Below are 1,819 nucleotides of genomic sequence, written 5' to 3'. Positions count from 1 at the left end.
TAAAACATCTTTGCAATATTAGAATGCAACTTGCAATGTTGCAACNTTTCTGAAATATTACTGGAAGCTTCGGTGCTGTATGGGTAGATATTAACAAAAAATAAACTTAAAATTTTANAAATTATATCAGTATAAGCTATATATCAACATATATATTAATGTAGTATGATAGTATTATAAATTTAACCAAAAGGAAGGAAATATATTGTGTTTAATATATATTGCACTTTGTATATGTAAATGTTTAAAATTTGTGTTTACTTTGTTAGTTTTTTTATAAAACTATTTTTACTAATAAAATAAGAAAACTTACCAAATACTGCAGCAGCAACCTTAGTTGCAGAAAAATCACGCTTTTTTTGTTTACCACAACCACTAAATTGTATTGAAACAGCCTTCTTCATAAGCAACTTCATTACTGATGGCACTAATTCTTTCACCGTTTCTCCAGAAGCAAGATTGAGATATTTTATCTAAAAATTAAAATGACTGTACATAACAAAAGTATTTTTGAAACTTAAATAAATTACTCCAAAATAAACTATATATTATTATATATAGCTCTAATTTTTTAATATTTATAAACAAAATAATAATCAGAGTTTTTGTGCTTATTTTTACTTTTTATATAATGCTCTTCCAAAAAAATTATAAAAGTGTAATTAAGTTGAGTTATTATTTTATGTTTTTTTACTCTTACCAAAGATATAAAGTCTTCCTCAGAATTTGTCAAACACTGATCAATTTCATCAAAAGACTCTAAAGAAGATATCGGAACTAAACGACTAAACTTGTTTATACTACTATTGTCATTTTGTATTACTAAAGTATCTAGTTTTACTTTAATTTCTTGCTGTTCCTTTCTTGATGCAATTACTTCAAATTTGATTTCTTCAAGTAATTTAAAAATTTTTACCAAAATTCCTAAAGGAAATTTAATTATAGTTATATTTATAGTTTAATAGAAATAACTAAATTAATACTTAAATTAATAAATAACTAACTTAAAAGTACCATTTTATTATTAAGTAGATTATGAATAATTTAATTAAACTATAGAATTTTTAACATAAATAGTATATACAGAGTGTCTAGTAAATATCTGTATCACCGCTCGTGGGCAGATAGAGAAGGTTATAGTGAGTCGAAAAGTTTTTTATCTTTTAGCGAGATTTGCAATGTAAAAAATCGAGTAACGAGTTATTAATTAAAAAGATCCGCAAACCAGCGTGCATCCACGTGCGTATGACATATCAGTGCTTCTCTCACTTATAGTTGTACGCAATAGGAGGAGGTAATATAACAGCATATATACATTCTACATACAAATAATATAGTAACTTCCTTTATTGCTTTGCCGCAAGTAGATGCACGCTCAGTATCGCGAATCTTTATTAATTAATAACTCGTTAATTATTGCACATTTTGGAACGTAAGAGAAATTTTTGTGATTTAATATAATCCGCCCTACTTGTCTTACGAAAGATAATATGGTTATTACTGGACACCTTGCATATATTATCACCTTCTTTAACATGTTGAATATGAATTGATTTTTTGCAGTAACTTCATTTCTTTGAGTTTCAAATAGATTGTTATCTTCTTTAACATGTTGGATAGTTTTTGACGTTTCTGTATCAATTTCTACACTTCTTTGGATTTTTGCATTTTGTTGCATATTGGAGAAATGTTTATAGTTTGAGAATCGTGTAATGTTTTTTTGTTTTGTTTATATGTTTCTGTTATGTAGCAATCTATAATAAAACAATTTTTCAAATTTTATAGACTGTAGATAAATATTTTTGCTACATATAATAAA

General features: G+C 25.6%; 1 protein-coding gene across 1 annotated transcript in view; it reads right to left on the bottom strand.

Annotated features, from left to right (window-relative positions):
* LOC109862851 overlaps positions 1–924 on the bottom strand; it is a gene marked incomplete at its 5' end in the record, with an annotated part of 7,464 nt that extends 6,540 nt beyond the window's left edge. Inside the window, 2 exons of the mRNA XM_020443009.1 lie at positions 314–473; positions 701–924. Coding sequence (XP_020298598.1) covers positions 314–473; positions 701–924 — 384 coding nt within the window. The remainder of the gene's footprint in view (positions 1–313; positions 474–700) is intronic.
* Positions 925–1,819: the final 895 nt, after the last annotated feature.

Source organism: Pseudomyrmex gracilis, unplaced genomic scaffold (assembly GCF_002006095.1).
Source record: "Pseudomyrmex gracilis isolate BER0280 unplaced genomic scaffold, ASM200609v1 scaffold_2513, whole genome shotgun sequence".
Lineage (NCBI taxonomy): Eukaryota > Metazoa > Arthropoda > Insecta > Hymenoptera > Formicidae > Pseudomyrmex > Pseudomyrmex gracilis.
The sequence above is the reverse complement of the archived record's forward strand: the minus strand, read 5'-3'. Positions and strand labels throughout refer to the sequence as shown.